Below are 22,184 nucleotides of genomic sequence, written 5' to 3'. Positions count from 1 at the left end.
GAGCTTCTTACATCCTTGATGTATTGCAAAATTTTCTCACAAGTGATATGACTAATAAATGCATAGCAGTCAGCTTCTCATAAGAGACAAATATATTTGAATAGCTGGTATTCAATCGTCTGGTTCACAGAGGTTAATCATTTTTAAATGACATCATATTCACACCATCTGGCACCTAAATAAATAGTGTGAATGACAATCAGTGCTGTTCTCAAGTGGGGGCTCAAGCTACAAATGCTCTAAATTTCAACCAACATTCCTTTTTGTAGATTAAAAAACCTTTAATATATTTTTCTTATTTTGAAAGTAATATGCAAACATTTAAAAATCACATTTTTGCAAAGAAAATGAAAAATCTCAAGCAACCTTACTATCTAGAAATATTTGAGACCATAGAAAATATCATATAATAATTGATATAAATATATTAAGACAATTATCCAAGAGAAACAAAAGGCTAATAAGCGTATTAGTAAAATAACAAATATGCATGATTTAACATAAACATTTATTTGTTTTGCATGAATGTGAATTTACATACAGCACTGAAACCTAATTTAAAATATTCTCTTTTTCTTCATTTAGGAATACATAATGAGTATATTCTTCTGTGATATCTTCCTTCTTACTAGTTTTTGATGGAAATCTACCTAGCAGTGTCAGAAGTCACTCCTGGTGGTGCCTAGTATGGATCTCAGGGCTTCTCGGTTCATATGTTCCACTCACTGAGTTATATCCCTGGGCCTATGATGTTATACTTTATGTTAGTTTGCTCTTGGCAACTTTCAACTAGAGAGTGAAGGGGTGGCATGATGAGAGTAGAATTCTTCTGGAATAATCTAATTGAAGAGATCTTGGGGCTAATACAATAAGAATAGTATGAGTTAACAGTAAAGAGCTCTTTAATATAAAACAAGAGATGGTGAGGAAAATCATAGAGCTATTTCAAAAAAAAGAAAACAAACACGGGGCCGAGTGATGGCGCAGCAGTAGGACGTTTGCCTTGCAAGCGGCTGACCCAGGACAGAACGCAGTTCGATTTCCGATGTCCCATATGGTCCCCCAAGCCAGGAGCGATTTCTGAGTGCATAGCCAGGAGTAACCCCTGAGCATCACTGGGTGTGGTCCAAATATTAAAAAAATAAAAAAATATGGGGTCAGGAAGATAGCATGGAGGTCAGGCGTTTGCCTTGTATGCAGAAGGACAGTGGTTCGAATCCCGGCATCCCAAATGGTTCCCCAAGCCTGCCAGGAGTGATTTCTGAGCATAGAGCCAGTAGTAACCCCTGAGTGCTGCCGGGTATGACCCAAAAAACAAAATAAATAAATAAATAAATAAATAAATAAATAAATAAATAAATAAATAAATAAATAAAACTAAAAGTGGGTAAAACAAAAACAAAAATCGAATTCCCATTTTTCAAACTGAAAACATTAAGCCTTTATATAGGATATGGAATTGGGGGTTGGAATGACAGTATAGCAGTAGGGTGTTTACCTTGCATGGGATAGACCAGGGTTCAATTCCTGGCATCCCATATGGTGCCCCCAAGCCTACCAGATTGAGCACAGAGCCAGGAGTAACCCCTGAGCACTACCAGGTGTGTCCCCTCCCAAAAAAGATACAAAATTGAAGCTCTAGATAAGATTTCAAAAGAGTAACTCCACCTTACAGCCTTAGCAACAAAATGTTGGTACAGTAACAATAAGTATATTTGGTTTCTCACCAAAGACTAAAATGAGCTTACATCTCAATAAATTAAAAATAAGACCAGAGAACACATGTACTCAACTATTTTATGGTAGGTCACAAGCATTTTTCTCTACTTTTCTTATTTGATGGAAAGATTTTTCTCATAGCAAAAAGTTAGATTATATTTTTCATTGTAAACTCACTCAAGAAAATCAAGCCATTCAGCATTGCAGTCAAGGACTAGCTGCTCCCGGAGCTGATTCAGATGTCTGTAATTTTCTACAATAAAAGGAGAGTGAAAGCGACTCACAGCTTTTGTGCTAGAAGAGAGGAAAAATATAAATAGGAAATCAAGGTTACTAAGATATCAGTAATGCAATCACTTTAGAAAATTAAAGGAGTTATTTATTTTTCTCTGATGAACCTTGAAAATAAATAGCTGTAAATACAGAACATTCTTTAATTATGATCCTGATCTCTATTAATTCCAAAGGTATTTGTTGTAAATAAAAATCTTGGAGCCAATAAGACTTTGTTTAAAAAGCTTTTAAAGTACATTTTAAATTACATCCATATGGCAAATTCAGTGTTCAGAAATTTAGTTCATAAAAATTTTTCTTTATGTTGCAGCAAACAAAAGCACTTGCTTTTGTTGAAAAGATCAGAAGCAAATACACAAAGTCCTGATAAAGCTGAAGGTAGATATATTGGTGAAGGTCATGTAACTATTACTTATTTTTTATACTATTCTGTATGAAATATTTTACTAAAAAATATAAAGCATTGCAAAGAATAGAAATGCATTAGTTCAAGAGGCAAGAGAAGAGATCTTCATAATTAACTGCATAATCAGTGACTCTAAATGGGCAGAAATACCACCTCTTCCTCTTCTGAACTTGTGTGTAAACTGTGCACTTTCATGAGGAAGTTGCAGAGTGAATTATGGAAAGACCTGGGGTCTTAAGAGTCTAGGCCCAGGGTGTGACAGTTATATGACTTTGGGCAAACAGCTAGCTTTGTAATTTTTCTCTACACATCACTCTTCTCATAAAATGAGCACAATAATATTTACTTAGGGACCGTAGTAGTACAGTAAGTAAGGTGCTTGCCTAACATGACCCAATTTGATCGTATCATCCCATATTGTCTCCCAACTCTGCCAAAATTGATCCCTGAGCAAAGAGCCAGGAGCAAACCATGAACATCATGAAAAAACAAGTGTGGCCCCAAAACCAAGATGATGATGGTGATGATGACAAAGACAATGATGATAAATATTAGCAACAATACTGTCTACTTCGTGTGTATTGTTGAGAAGATCTAATGGAGACTGGTATTATATCATGCTTGGCAGAGTACCTATCATTGAGTGTTCAGCACTGAGCTTTTCGGTGGTAGTGGTAGATGTTACCACTGATTTACATTATTCTAAAGATTTGAAAAGGAAAAAAAATCAACAATCATCTGTAACTTGGCAAGTATTGAGCCTAGGGGCCGGGAAGGTGGCACTAGAGGTAAAGTGTCTGCCTTGCAAGCGCTAGCATAGGATAGCTAGCATAGGACAGACCGCGGTTCTATTCCCCGGCGTCCCATATAGTCCCCCCAAGCCAGGGGGGATTTCTGAGCACATAGCCAGGAGTAACCCCTGAGCGTCAAACGGGTGTGGTCCAAAAACCAAAAAAAAAATAAAAATAAAAAAGTATTGAGCCTAGAGGGGGTATTATACATTCCTAATCAGACTGACTTTCCACTGTATTCTTATCAAGGGTCTGAAGACTAAATAAAAAAGGCAATTATACAAAGAATCTTATCAAAACCATTCTATTTAATCCTTTCAGTTTAAATCAGCCAACACTAATTTGTATTTCATTTATTACTTTGAAATTGTCATCTATATTTCTACACAAACGGGGCTCTCTCTTCTGACAAACCTTATTTAGTAAGACACTGTCATTATTGTTCTAGAAAGATGAGCATGATCTTAACTAACTACTTTCTCTTCATAAGCATAATTCTTTTCTTTAGCTGTAGCATTATCCGAGCAGATAAAGAAAAAATACTTGCAAAGAGAGAAAATATTCCCTAAATCAGCAACTTGCAAATCTAGATGACATCTTCTGGCAGTAAAGGAATAAAAAGGTCTTAAAGCTAAAGAAACCCAGGGCCGGAGAGATAGCATAGAGATAAGGCATTTGACCCCAAAGTAATCATATGAAAGCAAAATTAGAAAAAAGAGATAGTATGGAAGTAAGGCATTTGCCTTGTATTCAGAAGAATGGTGGTTCGAATTCTGGCATCCCATGTGGTCCCCAGAACCTGCCAGGAGTGATTTCTGAGCATAGAACCAGGAGTAACCCCTGAGCACTGCTGGGTGTGACCCAAAAACCAAAAACAAAAACAAAAAAAAAGCCAAAGAAACCCGTAATTGTATCTTCAGCATGCTTTGTTAATGGCAATGGATAATAAATTTTTTCAATTAATTAATGTATAATCATTCACATATCATGTCCAAATTTTCTCCAAATCATCATACAATTCCCAGTTAAAAGTTACTAGTCTCTCTCTCTTCCATAACTTAGGAAATTTTATCTTTTTATCCTGTTTTACAAACAAAATAACAGTAGAAACAAGCATTCTATAAAGGGTACTAATTGGAAGTATATATGTACTTCTCTAATTAGCACGACTTTTTATTTCCTTTGAGTTCCAGGATCCAATCCTAGAGCCTGGCACATGAGAGGAATAAGCTTTACAACTGAACTTTATACCAGGTCTCTCTACGAATTCATTTTTAAATGAGTCCCTTCTTAGAGATTAACGTTTATCCAAAAGAAAAGGCATCAGTTCTTTTTTCTTTTCTTTCTTTCTTTTCTTTTTTTTTTTCTTTTTGGTTTTTAGTCACACCCGGCAGTGCTCAGGGGTTACTCCTGGCTCTACGCTCAGAAATCGCTCCTGGCAGGCTCAGGGGACCACACGGGATGCCAGAATTCGAACCACCATCCTTCTGAATACAAGGCAAATGCCTTACTTCCATACTATCTCTTTTTTCTAATTTTGCTTTCATATGATTACTTTGGGGTCAGACTGGTTATGCTCAAGGATTCTGTTCTCTCTGCACCATTCAGGGATCACTCATTGTTGGGCTAAGGGAACCTATGTGGTGGGATTGAATGCCTAGTGCCAGGGTCAAACTCTAAACTATACTATATCTCTGTCCCCTAATTTTGTTTTGCTATTAACTAATCTATATGGTATGGTCTAATTTTAAAAAGAAAATATAAATAATTATTATAACTGTGTACCATGGGAAGTAGTAAGTAAAAATATGTGGAATTCATGGGGTTGGAGTGGTAGCACAGCAGTAGGGTGTTTGCCTTGCATGCAGCTGATCCAGAAAGGACCAGGGTTTGATCCCTGGCATCCCATATGGTCCCAGGAGCCTGGAGCAATTTCTAAGCACAGAGCCAGGAGTAACCCTGAGCACTGCTGGGTGTGGGTCACCCCCCAAAAAAAAGAAATCCAATGAGGCATAAAATGAAATTTCAGCATCTTAAAAGAAATGTCAGGTATAGAATACATCAAGCAGTTCAAGCAGCCAAATAATCTTGTTATTGAAAAATCGTCACCTTTTTTTTTTTTTTTTTTTTGGTTTTTGGGTCACACCCAGCAGCGCTCAGGGGTTACTCCTGGCTCTATGGTCAGAAATAGGCCCTGGCAGGTTCGGGGGACCATATGGGATGCCGGGATTCGAACCACCATCCTTCTGCAAGCAAGGCAAATGCTCTACCTCCATGCTATCTCTCCGGCCCCTCACCTTTTTTTAATGTATTTAAAGCACACTCTAAGACATAAAAATAAAATAGTAATAACAAATTAAAAAATAACAAAGTAAAAAAATACAAACAAGACATCCTTAGAGAAAATGTCTTAAAGTTCATAAGAACACATTTTAAATAATTATCAATTCATTGTTCAGTTGTATAAGAAAACTGAAAGTGAAGGCATGCCTCTAATATGAACACATGGCTATCATCATTCCAGTAACATTCAGATATATTAGAAGGTAATAGAATTCATATCAACAAGAAAAAAATCTTTTTATACCTACCTTCCAACCTTAACCCAATCAGATGGTATACAAGACAAAGCAGAATTCTTTATTTCAATCATAAACTAAAATAAACACAAATAAAATTGGGTTTTAAATGAGTATATACTGTATAATTATATTTTGTCTAATATGTTCAGTGCTTCAAAGTACAAGCTGCTTACTAAATAGTAAATTTCAAAAGTAAATCTAGTTTTCCAATATGCATACTCTTATTAATGCTATTAAACAAGTTTTACTATATCATTCAACAAAATGCCAGAACAAAGATACTTAGGTCATTTATTTTGCTTCATGATGAAGACATGAGATGCGATTAAATATTAGCTATTTGTCTCTAGAGGATAAAAGTTAAATATAAATGTGGCCAAATTATTGTTCTGTTATAAAAAGCTCTAAGAGAAAGGCATTATAAAATGTCAACTTTATATTTAATAGTTCAATATGAGTCCAGACAAAAGGCTGTTAATAGTCTATTAAAAGAAATCAATAAACATTTAATAATGATATCACTTACTGAAGTTTATTATTTCAAACCATTATTCTACAATTCTTTGCTAAATATATAATTATTTTTAAAATTAGATTAAAAATTAAGCTTTCTCTACTAGAAAAATATTTACTTTAAAGAGTGCAACCTGCAAAAACATTTATTAATTTGTTCTTACAGAGCAGAATACTCACAGAACCTCAGTTGGAATCTTTATATTTTACTAAATATAAAATGTAAAAGAAAAATGCCTCAAAACTTAACAGAGGACTAGAAAAGCAGAAGTGCATTTAAAAGCATACTTCCTCTTGGTTATTACTCACATATTGATATCAAACATCAAACAGAAATATCTTACTTAAAACACATCAACTTATGGAACATCCACTAAAAGAAAATTTTATTATGATTTTGTTGTTTTGGGTTTTTGTTTTGTTTTGTCAGCAGCTTACTCCTGTTCAGAAGGAAGCCCTGCCATTTCCTTACTCTGACCCAACGAACATGGATGATAGGTCTTGTAACTACTCAGTTTATAAGAAAAAGATCAAAGACTTAACTTTTCTCCTGGATGCAAGTTACTGTTTAAAACTAAAAGAGTTTCTATAATTTTAAGAAATTTTAAGTAGTTGTAATTAATATTAAAATGTACATAAATTCAGAGTATGTGAATTTATGGAAATGAAGATCAATGAGAAAAACAATTCTAAAACAAAGAACAAAATTCATACCATTTCTATCCTATTCATAGATTTTTATTTACATTTATAGTAGTTTTCTACCTGAAACTAATGCACAATAAAAGGTACATTTTTATTACCTCCTGGCCTGATACTGTCACATACTGTGCAGATGGATTTTTAAGTATTTTTCGAATTTCTTGCAAATGTAATTGGATCTTGTCTGTAACATCTTTAATTTCATTCTTCCTCTTTTTTATTAAAGGAAAATCAGAGAGGTCTTTGAATAATTCTGTTTTATCCCCAATTCTACAAAGTGAGAAAGTGAAAACACACATATCAAACTTTTTCAACTTCTGAATAAAGACCAAAGGGTTAGAAATCAGGAAAACCAGGGTTCTAATGCCAGATGTCATTAACTAATTATGGGGTTCCTTAATTCCATGTGGCACATTCATAATTCTCACTGGAAAAAAAAAATCAACAGATTTCTTTGCTCTTTGCCCAAATGTAAAGAAATGTAATACTGTTTCAGTACCTAGTACATTGATAAACAGTAAAATAACTTTTAAAGGAAAATTTTGCTCCTGTAAAATAAAGAAAATCTTGAATATACACCATCTTTGAATATCAAGCAAATGAATACAAGAAGCTATCTGACATGTTTGTGGTTAATAAACTGATAATACTTTACTGTGTGTACTTTATCTTGTCATTATCTGCTACCAAGAAATGGTATACAACTGACCTAGATGATAAAATGTCTAAATTGCAAGCAGTAAGCAGAGCAGTGTTACTTCTTGCTATAATATAGACCTTCTAGAATCTAATCACATTTCTGTTTTCCCATGTAACTTTTACTGTTACTTCTTGGGGAAGCTGAAGAATCCATACAACAATGGCAGATACATTCTATTATAGCACTGATGGAAAGGAAAAATTAAATATCTGTTACTTACTTGGCAGCTTGTTCATTCAGTACTTTTAAGTAATGTTCCACTGGGCTGAGGAGCTCAGGTATTTCTAAAATACATGACTTGAGCAAATCTGATTGTATATGGGAATTAACATCATGTATTAGAGTTTGAAATTCTGATTTCAGGTAATAAAGGGATTTGACCATCAAGAAGAACTCCTGAGTAGAACACTGAAAATAGAAAAATTTTCTTTTACTTAAATAATGTAAGATACATATTTCAAAATATGATGCAAAATAAAAGTTTTAATCTTATTTATTAAATTGTTAATTAAGAGACTTAAGAGATAAATAAGGTGCCTGCCTTGCACACAGTGAGCCCGGGTTCAATCCCACAATCCCATATGGTCTCCCAATCCTGCCAGAAAGTGATTTCTAAGGGCAGAGCCAGGAGTAATCCCTGAATACTACTGGGAATGTACAAAAAGTAAAAACAAAAAAAAATCACACCACAAAGTTAATTAAAATAAATTTCCTAAATGTTAAGTTTATCATTTAAATACTTTATAAACTATTTTACAGTTAGTAAAATGCTTTGAGTCAGAAATAGTAAAGTATCGATATATGTTTACTTTTTTTCATTTGAAAGTAAAATAGTGTATAAACAGCTCAGCTCCTCTAGCAAGCTCCAAAAGAAAACACTGACCACCATTATTTCCCCAGGTAATCTGGACATGACTGGGGCATGTTCAGAATGTAGGGCGGGGGTAGAGGGAAGTGGGGGGAGGATGAGTGAAGTGGGGGAAGAGAGTGAAGTGGGGGAGGACAAGACAGAGTCCTTAGGTACATGAAGCCACTGCAGCCCAGTACCACATCTAACTTAACCTTCAGACAGCAATGGCCCAGCCCCACAACTTCACCTAATGAAATTGACAAGCTCCTACATTTGTTTAAGATCTGTAGAGCCTGAGCCTCATGATAGCTGCAAAACATTTCAAAATTTCATAATATGTTGGAATAGTAATATCACAGGAAATCTGACGGGACAGTAAAGAGCAATCTTCCAGGTTCTTGTTAGCCTAAACTAACACAGAAGGTTCAGCTAGCACCAACCATAGTCAATTAAACCTTAGACTTTGGCTTTAGTAACACTATGAAGATATATAACAATTATTTCAAATTGACACTTGTTGATCTAAGTTCTGATGATTCCATTTGCCTTTGTGTTATAACAAACAATATGAAGTAAATTTGCTTGTATCTATATGCTAGTGTGGTGGATGAGAAATCAGGAACACTGATAAAGAGAAGGTCACACTAGTGGTGGGATTGGTATTTAAACATTTAATGCCCCAAATGACTGTATTATGATGTGGCAAATTACATTATAATAAAAACTTTTAAGAAGAAAATTAATTGGAAAGTAGCTAGACAAGTAAATATGTTTTCTGACTTAAAAAAAGGAAAAATAAAAGAAAGTACACTAGTTAAAAACAATAATGAAAACACAATGAATGATGGCAAAAATAAAGGACAATCCTGGGCAAGATATAGGAACAATAAAATGCAAAATTATCTCAAATATAATACACTATAACAATCATATGATCATATCAATCAATGCAAAGAAAGCATTTGTCAAGCTCCAACACCCATTCATCATTGAAACCCTCAGCAAGGGGGAACGTGCAAAAACAAAAACAAAACAAAAAACCCTCAGCTAAATAACTGTGGAAGGAACCTTCTACAAGAAAGTAACAGCTATATATAAAAAGCCCATAGCCAGTAAAAAAAACAAAACTCTCAGCTAAATAACTGTGGAAGGAACCATCCTCAAGAAAGTAACAGCTATATATAAAAAGCCTTTATCCAGTATTATTCTTAATTGTGAAAAACTGAAAAAAACGTTTTACTAAGGTCAGGCACTAGGCAAGGATGTCTATTGTCTCAGCTCTTTTTCAACATAGTACTGGAAGTCCTAGCAACAGCATTCAGGCAAGAGAAGGAAATCAAAAGAATCCAAATCAAAAAAGATAATATGATGATACACAGCAAAGGTCCTAAGAGTCAAAAAAAAAAAAAAACAAAAAAAAAAACCTCCTAGGAACAATTAACCAATATAGCAAAGTGGCTGGCTACAAAGTCAATTCACAAAAGAAAGCTGCATTCCTTTAAACAAGTAATGACTCAGAGGAAAAAGATATCAGAGTCTATCCCATTTAAAATAGTGTCCAACACACCAAAAAAAAAGGGCCGGAGAGGTAGCATGGAGGTACAGCATTTACCTTGCATGCAGAAGGTCGGTGGTTCATATCCCATACGGTCCCCTGAGCCTACCAAGAGCAACTTCTGAGCACAGAGCCAGGAGTAACCCCTAAGCACTGCCAGGTGTGACCACCAAAAAACAATAAAGTAAAAATAAATAAATAATAAAAAAATAAAATAGTGTCCAAAACTATCAAGTACCTAGAAATCAACATAACAAGAGGTGAGACCTATACCATGAAACCTTAAAAACATTTAAGGAAAAAAAAATGAAGAAAGACCTAAGGAAATGGAAAAACATTCCATGCTCATGGATTGATTGGAAGAATCAATATTATCAAAATGACCATCTTACCTGAACTACTACATAGATTCAGTGTAATCCCAATCCAAATTCAGACATTCTTCAAGGATTTAGAACAATCAGTTATAAAGTTTGTGTGCAATCATAAAAAACCTAGGATAGCCAAATCTGTGCTGGGGGGAAAAAAACTGGAAGGCATCTCATGGCCTAACTTGAAGCTTTACTACAAAGCCATAGTAATCAAGACTGCATGGTATTGGAACAAAAACATTTTCCAGACCAAAGGGTCAAAACAGACTAGCCAATGACAAACCCCCATTGTATATGGTCAACTAATCTTTGACAAAGGACCAGGAACTTGAAATGGAATAGAGTTTCTTCAACAATGGTGTTAGAACAATTAGATAGCCACATGGAAGAAATTAAAGATTGATCCATATCACACACCTTACACAAAAGTCAATTCAAAGTGGATTAAAGACCTTGAGATTAGACCCGAATCCATAAAGTTCATTGGGGAAAACATAGGCAGACAACAATGAGATGTCTATCATCTTACACCAGTATGGATGGCATATATCAAAAATATTGGAAACAATCTGTGTTGGCAAGCTTGTTGTGAGAAACTCTCATACATTGCTGGTGGGAATGTTGCCTGGTCCAATCCGTATGGGAAAAAGTATGGAGGGTTCTCACTAAACTTAAAATTGAGCTATTATATATCCCAGCTTTTGAGTATCAATCCCCAGGAGAGAAAAACATTCATCCAAAAGAATGTATGCACACCATTATTCATTGCAGTACTCAGTACAATAGCTAAGAGTTGGAATCAACCTAGATGTTCAACAACAGATGAGTACATCATGAAGATATGGTATATATGTATGTATATGTGTGTGTGTGTGTGTGTGTGTGTGTGTGTGTGTGTGTATATATATATACATAGCTATAGGAAATGATGCAATCATGAAATCTGCCACAACATGGATAGAACAGGAAGATACTATGTTAAATGAAATAAGCCAGAAAGAAGGTAAATATAGAATGATGTATCATTAGCATTAAATATTATATATGTAATATATATAGAATAAATATGTATTTAGAATAACTGCATGAAATACAATGGTTTAAAGTGGAGTTGTCTTGAACAACCTTGGCCCCACAGTTATAGTGAGGAGAAGGAAAGAAACTGAGTGTAGCAGAAGAAACACAAATATAAAAGGATGGGGCCAGGTGCCAAGTGGTCTCAGGTACCATGCTGGAGATAAAAACAAAAAAAAAGAATTAATTATCCAAACCAAAGTTAACAGCAATGAAATGAAGAAATCCAAACTCTAACATTTAAACTTTAAATGGGCCTGTTATGCTGGCAGGCTGGAGGCAGAGGGTGGTGGTATGGAATACATTTAAGGAACATTGCTGGAGAGAGGTCAATACTTGTGGTGAGATTAGGCCTGAATCATTGTTTATCTTTTTGGTTTGTTTTGTTTTTGTTTTTTTGGGGTAACACGCGCAGGGGTTACTCCTGGATCTGTACTCAGAAATTGATCCTGGCAGGCTCAGGGGATCATCTGGGATGCCAAGAATTGAACCCGGGTCTGTCCTGGGTCGTCTGCATGCAAGGCAAAAGCCCGACTGCTATGCTATCGCTCCAGTCCCTCACTGTTTATCTTAAACCCAACTATGAAGGACTTTGTAAATCAGAATGGTTTCAATAAAATTAAATTTAATTTAAAAAATATACACTTTAAAAACTGAAATAGGAAAGGTGAGTAATCCAGAGAATAATGGCAAAACAATTTAATGTGCAATTCGTAAAAAGGGAATTCCAAAAAGCACTTGATTAACCTCACACATAATTAGGACAAGCCAATTAAATTCACAATAGCATTTTTCACTTATCGGATGTTAAAATTTAACAATGACCAATTTATGCAGAGTGTGTATAAAAGGTCACTTTTACATACTATTAGTAGATGTGTGATCTTTTTTTGAAGAGCAATTTCACATATCTTTGGATAAAAAAAAAAAAAAAAAGCTTGGGCCCAGAGATATAGCAGAGTGGCATTTGCCTTGCAAGTAGCCAATCCAGGACCAAAGGTGGTTGGCTCGAATCCCGGTGTCCCATATGGTCCCCCGTGCCTGCCAGGAGCTATTTCTGAGCAGACAGCCAGGAGTGACCCCTGAGAACTGCCAGGTGTGGCCCAAAAACCAAAAACCAAAAAAAAAAAAGAAAAAGCTCATTACAACCTTTGACTAAGTTTTTCTAAAAAACTTTTTAAAAGTTTTTTTTTTTTTTAATATACCTTACGGAGCCAGAGCAGTGGCACAAGCAATAGGGCATCTGCCTTGCATGTGCTAACCTAGGATAGACCACAGTTTGAACCCCCAGCATCCCATATGGTCCCCAAGCCAGGAGTGATTTTTGAGCACATAGCCAGGAGTAACCCCTGAGCATTACTGGATGTGGCCCAAAAAACAAAAAAAAAGCATACCTTACAATGCAGTTAAAAAAAGTCTCTCTCTCTCTCTCTCTGTCTCTCTGTCTCTCTCTCTCTCTCTCTCTCTCTATATATATATATATATACATATATATATGTATAATACACATATATCTGTTCTTTCTCCCCTCAAGGTTTCAACTCATACACAGCAATGCACCCCTAAGTAACATTCACATTCAGATCAGAGTGTGGGATCTGCTCCTGAAGGTAGTGGGTGGCTGGGGAAGAGGAAGGTTTAATAGAAATCAAACCCAGGTCTTCAGTTTGCAAAGCATGGAGTTCTAGACACCTAAGGTACTTTCCCAGACCCAATAGATCTACATATTTATAGAACCTTTGAAATATAAAAATAAGTAGAAACAAATATCCAGGTAGTATAGGGTCATAAAACACACAAGTGCCTGTCTTGTATCATCAGTTTCTACCTTAAGTACCCAGCAACACACATGGTCCCTTTGTACTACCAGGGATCATTCCTGAGCACAGAGCCAGCTCCTGTGTACCACTAGATATTTCCTAATTCCACCCACCAGTAGGGTCCCAAAGAAACAAAAGACATCTTAATAGGAAAGTCACAGAAGTAATATTAAGACATAAGTCTTAAAATTAAGATATTTGTACTATATATTTAATAAAAACATTGATAGGAAATGCTACAATTTCAAATAAAGTTAAATCGCACATAATTATGTAGTAAATTTTCTATGTATTTTCACAATAGAATTTCATTGGCAATTCTTTATTATATACGTTTTTCTATAAGAATTGAAGCAAAATTTCTAGAATATAAATGTTAATTTATTCTGGTTACCTCTTAAAATATAGTCTGTGGTTTATAATACTATTAATATTGGTGGTTTATCATAAGTTCTTCAAACTCCTTTCTCTTCAAGTCATTAAGGAGCCTCCACTCCATGCTACAGAAGACTAGTTTTATCCTTTGGGGAATGTAAAACACAGTGTATAAGAGCCAGGTTCAAGCACAGCGAAAAAAAAGCAAAAATTGAAAACAAGGTTAGAAATGGGGTGCCAAGATTCTCAGTTGTTCCCATATAGTATCCAGAACATTGTATGTTAGTGAAGAGATTGACAGACCCCAGGGAATCTCATACGCACAAAAGAAAAATTCTAAAGATACTACACCAAGAGTTTATCCAATAGATGGACCAGTGGGAAAATACTGTTTCATTTACTTTTGGGTCACATCAGGCAATGCTCAGGGGTCACTCCTGGCTTTGCACTCAGGAATCACTTCTGGCAGGACTTAGGGACCATATGTGATGCTGGGGATTGAATCTGGGTTGGCTGTATGCAATGCAAGCAACTATCACACTCCAACCCCAGAATAAAAAATTTTTAAATAAATGGATGAGCTGCTTCATTTTATAGTTAACTTTATATTTTAAAAGTGTAAGCCAGTTGCAGAGTACTTCCTATCCTATTTTATTGTAACATGAAATGTGAAGACCAAAACAATCAACCAACAAAACCAATAATACTTCAATTAAAATATATCTCAGGGGCCGGAGAGGTGGCGCTAGAGGTAGTAAGGTGTCTGCCTTGCAAACGCTAGCCAAGGAAGGACTGCGGTTCGATCCCCCGGTGTCCCATATGGTCCCAAGCCAGGGGCAATTTCTGAGCGCTTAGCCAGGAGTAACCCCTGAGCATCAAATGGGTGTGCCCCCCACAAATAAAAAACAAACAAAAAAATGTATCTTAAAAATAAAACAAAACACCTGGAGTGAATAGAGAGACCAGGCTAGCAAAAGAAAACATCTCTAAGAAAGGGGTAATATTAGTTACACTAAAATCTTCGGTACAGATGCTGCACCCAAAAAACAAACACACAAAAAGAACTCTAATTTGTTAAAGGAAAATCCAGAGAAAAAGAAAACAATAAATCCTTGGTAATTAAGATATAACATTATAGGGGCCGGAGAGATAGCATGGAGGTAAGGCGTTTGCCTTTCATGCAGGAGGTCATCGGTTCGAATCCCGGCGCCCCATATGGTCCCCTGTGCCTGCCAGGAGCAATTTCTGAGCCTGGAGCTAGGAATAACCCCTGAGCACTGCCAGGTGTGACCCAAAAAAAAAAAAAAAAAAAGATATAACATTATAAATCTTTACAAGTAGAAGGCAAAGATGATGAAAATTTCCAAAAGTTAAAGAATAAAAAAAAATATCCAAGAGATTGATGATCCAATATTGATGAGTTCTGATAAGAGTACCTACAAGCTTTTGAAACAATATAAAATGGAGCATTCAAACAAAAATCAGGAAATGAAATAAGCATCTTCAATGTTCAACCAAAAATTTAAATAAGGTCTTATAATTTGAGAAGTAAAGAAAGGAATGGCTTTTTCATGCTCAAATAAGAAATAAAATTGAAGTAGTAAGTAATGGAAGAGCAAAAAATACATGCTTTACAATCAAGTCTTTAGTGCTTCCAGTAGGTGGGTTATTCTCAAGGTTCTAAAGTAAAACAACTTAATGAAGCTGCAAGAAAGTTGAAGATCAATGTAAAGAAGCTGTTCATATTCAACTCCATTTCTAGCTGCAAACTTCCCTGTAGGGAGCCAGGAAATACAGTAGTGGATAAGAGGACAAGTATAACATGCACACCACCACTCAGGTGTTGGAACTAATTTGTCCCCCCAAGAAAAGCTACTAGTCTTGGAGACCAGAGCCCCAGCACCCAACAGTAGCAATGCATTCTTCAACTCACTGCACATCTCTTTAAGGCTTGCTCACGAACATTCACCAGTGTGGCTGCTGAGCCTACTGAACACCAACCACACTCAAAAACACAAAATTTTCTCTATAGAAGATCTTTGGACAAAAGGCCAAGGGCAGTTGCAGGAATAAAACTTAAATCTCTAACCTAAACCCAGACTGAAAATGTGGTCTGGGGCTTCCACCAATCTGGTTAAGAAACTTTTTGCCTAGGAAATTCTGGAAATAGTCTTCCAGTATTACTCAGTACTATAATCTTTTAAATGTATCCAGTTATATGCATCATTTTCTCACAAATGAGTTCTTGAGCAAAGTTAATTTGAAGTTTTACTACCAAAATGAACATTTCTTTTATTTCAGGGTTGGCCCACTTGGTATCCTCTATTATTATCATCATAAAAATAGTTACTTTGTGCCTAGTCTATGACAATTTCTACACAGCCATATGGCCTAGGTTTAACATTTTCACAACATCCCCAGAGTGTTCCTTACCAGTTTCTGAGTTTCACATAATTGGCACTGACTGTACCTAGGATATCTCTCACCATTTGGTTCCAACAGCAGAAGCTTATTTAGAGTGAATTCATGATACAGAACAGTCATGTATTTGATGATGTGCTCACAAAGCCAGCTAGCTCATCTTTAAAATTTTGGTTTAAAACATTTAGAACAGCTAAAACTGGTTTGTTACCAAACCACTTCTAATCATCTCTTTTCAAACCCATCTTTAGAAATGTATTTTGTGAAAACACTAAAACAGTAATTAAAATGGCATCAAAGTGAGTCAACCTCCTTTGATATATTTCAAAACTCCAAACTAAAAGTCACTTTTGGGGCTAGAGATAGTTCAGATGATAGGGTGCTTGCCTTGCATGCAGCTGACCCAAGTTCAATTCCTAGCATTGCATATGGTCCTCTGGGCATCATCAGGAGTGATTCCATGAGCACAGAGCAAGAAACAGTAAGTCCTGCACATAACCAGGTAAGATACCAAAATCAAAACATAAAATAATTAAAAAAAAAAAACCACATTCTTCTCTGCTTAGTGCTTACTTTTACTTACTTGTTTGTTTTTTGGACCACTCCTGAGCAACTGTGCTCAGGGTTTACTCGTGGCTCTGTGTTCTGGAACCACTCCTGGTGGGTTATAGGGAACCATATGTGGTACTGGGGATAGAATCTGGTTAATTTTGTCCAAGATGAGAGCCTTCATTGGTATACTATCTCTCTAGCCCCTGTTGGTTACTTTTCAAATGAATTTGATTTACTATAGAATCTAAACTTTAAAAACCTCTAGTGCTGAGAGTTAGGTAGTTCAATGGCTTGAGTGCAAGCTTTGCATAATGGAGATCTGGATTCAGTCCCAACACTAGGTCCCAGGCCCCAATAAGAGTCGCATCAGGTGTGTCCCCCAAAGACCAAATACATAATCAATTTAATAAAAGTTTTAAAATCCTCAAACAATTCATTCATACAATATAGCAGTTACCTGAAATATTTGGGTGGAGGGGAGACATAGTAAAGGGGATCTAAAAATACAAATCTGTGATTATAAAACAAGTCAGCTCTGTGAGGTAAAACACAGAAAATGACTAAAGCTAGTAACACTATAAGCTCTGAACTTGAAAGTTGCTAAGAACAAATCAGAAAAGTTCTCAATACACAGAAAAGAAAAAACTTTCCAGTATATTTGGTAGTATATACATACCCACACGTATACTGTATACTTCTGTGGTGTATTCCAAAGTAGTATGTGAACGTCAATGATAACATACTTTAAATTTATTTTTACTTTTATAAACACAAATGCAAACATAAAAGTTTCATGAGTATCAGTAAAGCATAATGGAAATTATAGCTGTACTCTCTGTAATATGAAATGATACTGCCAATTGGATATTATGGATACTTTGACTTCATTCTTTTAATTAGAATTATAAGTGTTTTTCTCTCCATGCCTTTGTATTTCCAGAAGTCCTGACAACTATGCCCACTTTCCAGAGCCTACCACCAAGTCTATGCAAAGGGCCAATACCATACACATCTCCTCCTCTCGAAAGACAGGCCCAACTAGGAGGAAAAACTTGTGGACATACTAGTCTCAGAACTGATCCCACTGGGGCTCTTCAGCTAGACCCCATGAACCATTGTTGTCCCCATGCTCTTTAACCCAGCTCCATAGACCACCAAAGTTGTGGACTGTGCAGCCACCTATGCAGCCGTGTGACACCAATAATTTTAATACTGGTTTCCCAATAGTAATAAACCAAATTGCTGTGAAATATTTAGAGAAGCTACACAAACCAAACCAACAAACGAAACAAAAGCTAATAACAGAAAGCTCAAATAGCATCAAATAGCTTAGTAGACCTTTAAACAATGGCATAAGATCCCACTGTGAGATATGACAATTTTCAGAAATTTCCTTTTAATGAACTTCTTTTTTTGATAAATACATTACCGTCTAGTTGTACCAAGTAATATTAAGTAATTTATATATACATCTTCCAAAGGGTAGGTTTCAGTGAGCTTAGGATAATGAGAACAAGGATGGAAGGAATGTTATGCTGGTGATAGGATTGGTATTGTTATAGTGAATGCCAAAAATAACTGTACTGAGAACAACTCTATAAACCAGTGTCTAAAATAAAGAAATTAAAAAAATTTTTTTTTTCTTTCGGTTTTTGGGTCACACCTGGCAGCGCTCAGGGATTACTCCTGGCTTTATACTCAGAAATCACTCCTGGCAGGCTCGGGGAACCACATGGGATGCCGGGATTCAAACCACCATCCTCCTGCATGTAAGGCAAATACCCTATCTCCATTCTATCTCTCCAGCCCGAAATTTAATTTTTTAAAGGTATTTTTCAATTGTGTTTCTATTTTGACTTGAGAAAAATAAACGTAGTTGCTGTGAGTCCTTTAGAGTAAAAAGGATTACATTAAGCAAATACTGAAATACCTGTTGCTTGATAAAAGGTAATAAAGACTGATTAATAAATGAAATTTTTAGTGTTTTACTTGCCTCAAAAGTCTTTTACATTGGGGCCAGAGCGATAGTACAGTGGGAGAGCATATGCCTTGCATGCATGAGGATGGTGGTTCAAATTGCGGCATCCCATATGGTCCCTTGAGCCTGCTTGGGCAAATTCTGAGCATTAGAGCCAAGAGTAGCCCTGAGCACTGCCAGGTGTGACCCCAAACCCCCCCCAAAGAAGTCTTTTACATTAAATATTATATTTCTGATAATTGATTTATGAAGTTGAGTATCATTTTGTCAATATCTACAGATGGACAGCAAACAAAGATTTTAAAATGGTTCAATATCTTTATTATCTTTGAAAATTCAGTCATTAAAAGTCTGCTATCTGGACAGCCTCTACTATAGTCAACCAACACCACAGCAAACCAAATAATGATAGAACAGACTACTGACCACATAATGAGCTCAAAAGTTTTTTCCCTAAGGATTAGTTTCCCAATTCTAGCCTGTTCTTTATTTTCAGTTTTAGCTGAACCATATGGAACAGTTACATAATCTTTCTCGGGCACTGCAAGTATTCTCAGAATAGAACTCTTACTTTAGTATAGCTTTATGGGCGAAGAGGTCTTTAAAATATACATATAGGGCCCGGAGAGATAGCACAGCGGCGTTTGCCTTGCAAGCAGCCGATCCAGGACCAAGGATGGTTGGTTCGAATCCCGGTGTCCCATATGGTCCCCCGTGCCTGTCAGGAGCTATTTCTGAGCAGACAGCCAGGAGCAACCCCTGAGCACCGCTGGGTGTGGCCAAAAAAAAATTACATATAAAGACTGGGGCAGGAGGGAGTTTACTTTGCATGCGGCCAACTCAGTTTCTATCCCTAACATTCCATATGATCCCCTGATCAGCACCAGGAGTAATTTCTGAGTACAAAGGCAGAGTAACTTCTAAGTATCCTTTTGGTGTGGCCCCAAACGAAACAATAACAACAACATTTTTTAAGAATTATAAATACAAGTATACTTTAGTTTTTAGGGCTGTTTTTAAAGATTTATAATTTCTGTACATGTGGAAGACCTATCTTGCTTTTGTTTGTTGTGCTTTCGGGTTTTGGGGCCATAAGTAGTAACAGTCAGGGGTTACTCCTGGCTCTGCACTCAGGAAATACTCTTGAAAGCGCTAAGGGGATCATATGGGATGCTAGGGATCAAACTCAGGTCAGCTTCAAACACATTAAAATGCCTTACACAACGTACTATTGCTCCAGTCCCTGTCTTGTTACTCTTATAACTTAAACCATACAGCTTAAGTGACAGAAATATAAATACTGTTTTTCAAGCAAAATCATGCAATTTAAATCAACATGTACAAAACTAGAAGATATGCTGAGTGAAGTCAGTCCAAAAAATAGGGATAAATAAAAATCATATGATCATATCAATAGATGCAGAGAAAGCATTTGATAAGGTTCAACATCCATTCTTGATAAAAACCCTCATCAAGATGGGAATGAGGGGCCGGTGAGGTGGCGCTAGAGATAAAGTGTCTGCCTTGCAAGTGCTAGCTAAGGAAGGACCGAGGTTCGATCCCCCGGCGTCCCATATAGTCCCCCCAAGCCAGGGGCAACTTCTGAGCGTTGAGCCAGGATTAACCCCTAAGCATAAAACAGGTGTGGCCCAAAAAAAAACAAAAAAAAAAAAGAAAAGATGGGAATGAAAGGAAATTTTCTCAGTATAGTCAAGGCCATCTACTATAGGTCAATAGCAAATATTATTCTCAATGGAGATAAACTAAAACCTTTCATCTAAAATCTGGTACAAGACAAGGTTGCCCTCTCTCACCACTATTCAACATAGTACTGGAAGTACTTGCCCTGGTAATTAGGCAAGAAAAAGATATCAAGGGCATCCAGATAGGAAAGGAAAAAGTTAAGCTCTCACTGTTTGCAGATTTCATGATACTCTACTTAGAAAACCCTAAAGACTGCTGAAAAGCTTCTAGAAACAATAAATTCATATAGCAAAGTGGCAAATTACAAAATTAACACTCAAAAGTCAATGGCCTACTTAGACAATAATAATGATAGAGAAGAAATGGACGTTAAAAAAAAATCTCATTCACGTTAGTGCCCCACAAATCAAATAACTTGGAGTCAACTTAACTAAAGAGGTGAAGGACCTATATAAAGAAAATTACAAAAGCCTGCTTCAAGAAATAAGCAAGGACACAAGGAAATGGAGACAAATACCCTGCTCATGGATTGTCAGGATTAATATCATTAAATGGCAATACTCCCCAAAGCATTGTATAGATTTAATGCAATTCCTCTAAAGATACATATGCCATTCTTCAAAGAAGTGGATCAAACACTCCTGAAATTCATTTGGAACAATAACAACTACAAATAGCTAAAGCAATCCTTGAGAAAAGGAATATGGAAGGCATCACTTTCCCCAATTTTAAATTGTATTACCAAACAATGGTTATTAAAACAGCATGGTATTGAAATAAAGACAGATCCTCAGATCAGTGGAATAGACTTGAGTATTCAGAGAATATTCCCCAGACATACAATCAACTAATTTTTGATAAAGGGGTAAGAAATCCAAAATGGAGCAAGGAAAGCCTCTTCAACAAGTGGTGATGACACTTGCAAAAAAAGCGAACTCAGACCCCTATCTAACATCATACACAAAGATCAAATCCAAATGGATTAAAGATTTTGATATCAGGCCTGAACCCATAAAGTATATAGAACAACAAGTAGTAAAACACTTCATGACATTGAGACTAAAGGCATCTTCAAGGAGGAAACAGCACTCTCCAAACAAGTGGAAGCAGAGATAAACAGATGGGAATACATTAAGCTGAGAAGCTTCTGCACCTCAAAGGAAAGAGTGCCTAGGATACAAAAGTCACCCACAAAATGGGAGAAACTATTCATCCAATACCCATCAGATAAAGGGCTAATATCCAAAATATACAAGGTACTAATAGACTTAATAAGAAAAAATATCGGGGCCGGGTAGGTGGCGCTGGAGGTAAGGTGTCTGCCTTGCAAGCGCTAGCCAAGGAAGGACCGCGGTTCGATCCCCCGGCGTCCCATATGGTCCCCCCAAGCCAGGGGCGATTTCTGAGCACATAGCCAGGAGTAACCCCTGAGCGTCAAACGGGTGTGGCCCAAAAAACCAAAAAAAAAAAAAAAAAAAAAGAAAAATATCTAACCCCATCAAAATATGGGGAGAAGAAATGAACAGACACTTCCTCAAAGAAGAAATAGGAATGGCCAAAAGACACATGAAAAAATGCTCCACATCACTAATCATCAGGGAGATGCAAATCAAAACAACAATGAGGTACCATCTCACACCACAGAGACTGGCACACGTCACAAAGATCAAGATTAATCAGTGTTGGTGGGGATGTGGAGAGAAAGGAACTCTCATTCATTGCTGGTGGGAATGCTGTTTAGTCCAGTCTTTATGGAAAAAAACATGGAAATTCCTCC

At 36.3% G+C, this 22,184-nt stretch overlaps 1 protein-coding gene across 1 annotated transcript in view; it reads right to left on the bottom strand.

Annotated features, from left to right (window-relative positions):
* The window catches only part of MSH3 (mutS homolog 3), a 173,480-nt gene that overhangs the window by 57,697 nt on the left and 93,599 nt on the right, over positions 1-22,184 (bottom strand). The window contains exons 14-17 of the mRNA XM_049766040.1: positions 7,928-8,115; positions 7,109-7,277; positions 5,802-5,866; positions 1,897-2,013 (exon numbers count right to left, since the gene is read on the bottom strand). Of these exons, the coding sequence (XP_049621997.1) occupies positions 1,897-2,013; positions 5,802-5,866; positions 7,109-7,277; positions 7,928-8,115 (539 nt within the window). The remainder of the gene's footprint in view (positions 1-1,896; positions 2,014-5,801; positions 5,867-7,108; positions 7,278-7,927; positions 8,116-22,184) is intronic.

The sequence above is a fragment of the Suncus etruscus genome, chromosome 2 (genome assembly GCF_024139225.1).
Source record: "Suncus etruscus isolate mSunEtr1 chromosome 2, mSunEtr1.pri.cur, whole genome shotgun sequence".
NCBI classification, from domain to species: Eukaryota; Metazoa; Chordata; class Mammalia; order Eulipotyphla; family Soricidae; genus Suncus; species Suncus etruscus.
Note: the sequence above shows the minus strand (reverse complement) of the source record. Positions and strands in the feature narration are given on the sequence as shown.